Genomic DNA, 2,730 nt, shown 5'->3' on the forward strand with positions numbered 1-2,730 from the left:
CAGGTTTTGGGGGGCTGAGGAAAGCACCACCTGTAGGCCCCCAGTTGCCCCAGTAGTGGCTCTGGGTGCCCCCAGTTTCTCCAGTAAGGGGTGGGGGTGTGGGGGGTTCCTGTGCCCCAATAACCCCCCCATCTTCCCCTCCCCCGCAGCTTTACGGTTCTGCCCCGTAAGTACCTGCTGCCCCCGGGACTGGGGGGCGCTGGGGGTCCCCCTTACCCCCCCTTTGTCCCCTGCCTGATGGACGGGGGGGCTGGGGGAGGGGGCACCCCCAGTCTCCCGGCCAGGATCTGGGGTTTGGGGGTCCCAGCCCCCCCCCAGAAGGGATTTGGGGTTCCCTTCCCCCCTTTGACTCCCCCTTGTCCCCCCAGTGCCGAGAGGTGGCTGCCCTGAGGAGGGGTCCCCCCGGGCCGGCGCCCCCCGCCCGGAGCCTGCGGGCACCCCTCCGGCCCCCCGGCACCGGCGCTGCTGATGCTGCACGGGCACCCCGCAAGGGGGGCACCCCAAAACCCCGGCACGGGGCTGCGGGGACCCCGGAGACCCTCCGGGAACTGGGGGTGCGGGGAGCCCCCGGATCCCCGCGGGGCGCTACGGGGGAGGGGTATCCCCAGGGCCCTCAGAAATGGGGGTGCAGGGACCCCCCAAAAGTCCCCGGGGCACCACGAGGCTGCGGGGACCTCCCCGGCCTCTCCAGAGAGGGGGAGGCAGGAACCCCACAGCCCCCCCAGTGGTGCGGGGACCCCCCAGACCCCGCGGGGACCCCCAACCCTCCCTGGCACTGAGGATCTTGCAGGGCCGTGTCCCCCTGTTCCCCCGAGTGGGGATGGGGGGACCCCCGCAGCCTCCCGGGGACCCCCAGGACTGCAGGGACCTTCCCAGCGTCACGGGACGGGGACCCCACAGCGTCACGGGGAACCCCACAGTGTCGCGGGGGACCCCACAGTGTCAGGGGGACCCCACGGGCCTGTGGCCGCCCGGTCTGGGGGAACCCCGGACTCGCTGTGTCCAGGCGTGAATAAAGAATTGGAGCATCGAAGCCTGGCCTGTCCGTGTCCCTGTCCCTGTCCCGGCCCTGTCCCTGTCCATGGTCCTGTCCCTGTCCCTGCCTGTGTCCCTGGACCGGCCCTGTCCATGGTCCTGTCCCTGCCTTTGTCCCTGGACCGGCCCTGTCCCCGTCCTTGGCCCTGTCCATGGTCCTGGCCCCCGGCCTGGCCCCTGGCGTGTCCCTGTCCCTGCCGGTGGCACGGGGAGCGGGGGACACACGTGGCACCGGGAGGGCACATGGCGTGACACAGGGTGGCACACATGCCTGTCCATGGTCCTGTCCCTGTCCCTGCCTGTGTCCCTGGACCGGCCCTGTCCATGGTCCTGTCCCTGCCTTTGTCCCTGGACCGGCCCTGTCCCCGTCCTTGGCCCTGTCCATGGTCCTGGCCCCCGGCCTGGCCCCTGGCGTGTCCCTGTCCCTGCCGGTGGCACGGGGAGCGGGGGACACACGTGGCACCGGGAGGGCACATGGCGTGACACAGGGTGGCACACATGGCACGGGTGGCACACGCTGTCACACGGGGTGGCACACATGGCACGGGTGGCACACGCATGGCACGGGTGGCAAAGGTGGGGACACACCTGGCACCCCCCACAAATGGCACCACCCAAATGGGGGACCCCAAATGTGGCACCTTCCCACAAGTGAGACCCCCCAGTGTGGGACATCTCCCCAAATCTGGGGCAAACCCCCAAACGCAGGATATTGCCCTCGACAAATATGGGACCACCCCCATGGGGGGGCACCCCAAATGTGGGAGGACCCCCCAAAAGTGAGACCCCCTTCAGACGTGGGACATCCCCCCCAGTGGGGGACCCCCAAGCGTGGGACCACTACAAAATGTGAGACCCCCCCAAATTTGTGAACAGCTCCGGGGGTGTCCCGTGGGGGGTGGCAGCTCCGGGGTGCCGGGTCCGGGGCCGCGGGGGGGGCTGTCCTGTGCGGGGGCCGCGGGTCCCCGCGTGTCCCTCGTGTCACTTCGCATCCGTCGTCCCCGCGCCGCCGCCGCCCTGACGGGCGCGGTGCCACCCCGCGGCGACAGCCCCTGTCACCCCGATTAGGGACCTGGCGCGGGCGGGGGGAGCTCCGGGGGAGGGGACACCTCCGCACGCCCCCGCGTGCCCCCCGTCCTCGAGTGCCACCGCGGCACCCGCGCTGCTCCTGCTCTTTGCTGGGGGCTCCTGTGTCCCCACAGGTGCTCCTGGCCCAAACTCGGGGCACCCCTGTCCCCCCTCGGGCTGGTCCTGTCCTCCCCCCAGGGACTCCTGTCCCCAGGTGCCCCGGTGTCCCCCCGGGATGCTCCTGTCCCCTCCCTTGGAGCGCTCCCGTGTGTCCATCCTTGAGTGCACGCGGCCCGCCCCCTCCTGTCCCTGTCCCCGAGGCGCTCCTGTCCCCTCCTGTCCCTGTCCCCTCCTGTCCCTGTCCCCGGGGCGCTCCTGTCCCCCCCAGGTGCTCCTGTCCCTGTCCCCGCTCAGAATGCTCCCTGGGTACCGCGGTTTGCGGGGGCTCCGGGGTGCCATGGGGGGGCTCTGGGATGCCGGGGGGGTGACACCCCTGTCCCCCTGTCCACAGCCGCTCCCGATGTCGCCGCTGTCCCCCGTGGGGGGGGCGGCCGCCCCCCGGCTGCTGCTGGCGCTGCTCTGCCTGGCCGCCCGGGCCGCCGCCCCCCCGCCCCCCAGCAGTCCCCC

The 2,730-nt window shown here is 72.0% G+C and overlaps 1 protein-coding gene across 1 annotated transcript in view; it reads left to right on the forward strand.

Moving 5' to 3' along the window:
- Positions 1 to 1,031, forward strand: part of IMPDH1 (inosine monophosphate dehydrogenase 1) — a 10,954-nt gene extending 9,923 nt beyond the window's left edge. Inside the window, exons 16-17 of the mRNA XM_041470246.1 lie at positions 150 to 166; positions 369 to 1,031. Of these exons, the coding sequence (XP_041326180.1) occupies positions 150 to 166; positions 369 to 469 (118 nt within the window). The 3' untranslated portion in view covers positions 470 to 1,031. The remainder of the gene's footprint in view (positions 1 to 149; positions 167 to 368) is intronic.
- Positions 1,032 to 2,730: the final 1,699 nt, after the last annotated feature.

The sequence above is a fragment of the Pyrgilauda ruficollis genome, unplaced genomic scaffold (assembly GCF_017590135.1).
Source record: "Pyrgilauda ruficollis isolate IOZ18807 unplaced genomic scaffold, ASM1759013v1 scaffold243, whole genome shotgun sequence".
NCBI lineage: Eukaryota > Metazoa > Chordata > Aves > Passeriformes > Passeridae > Pyrgilauda > Pyrgilauda ruficollis.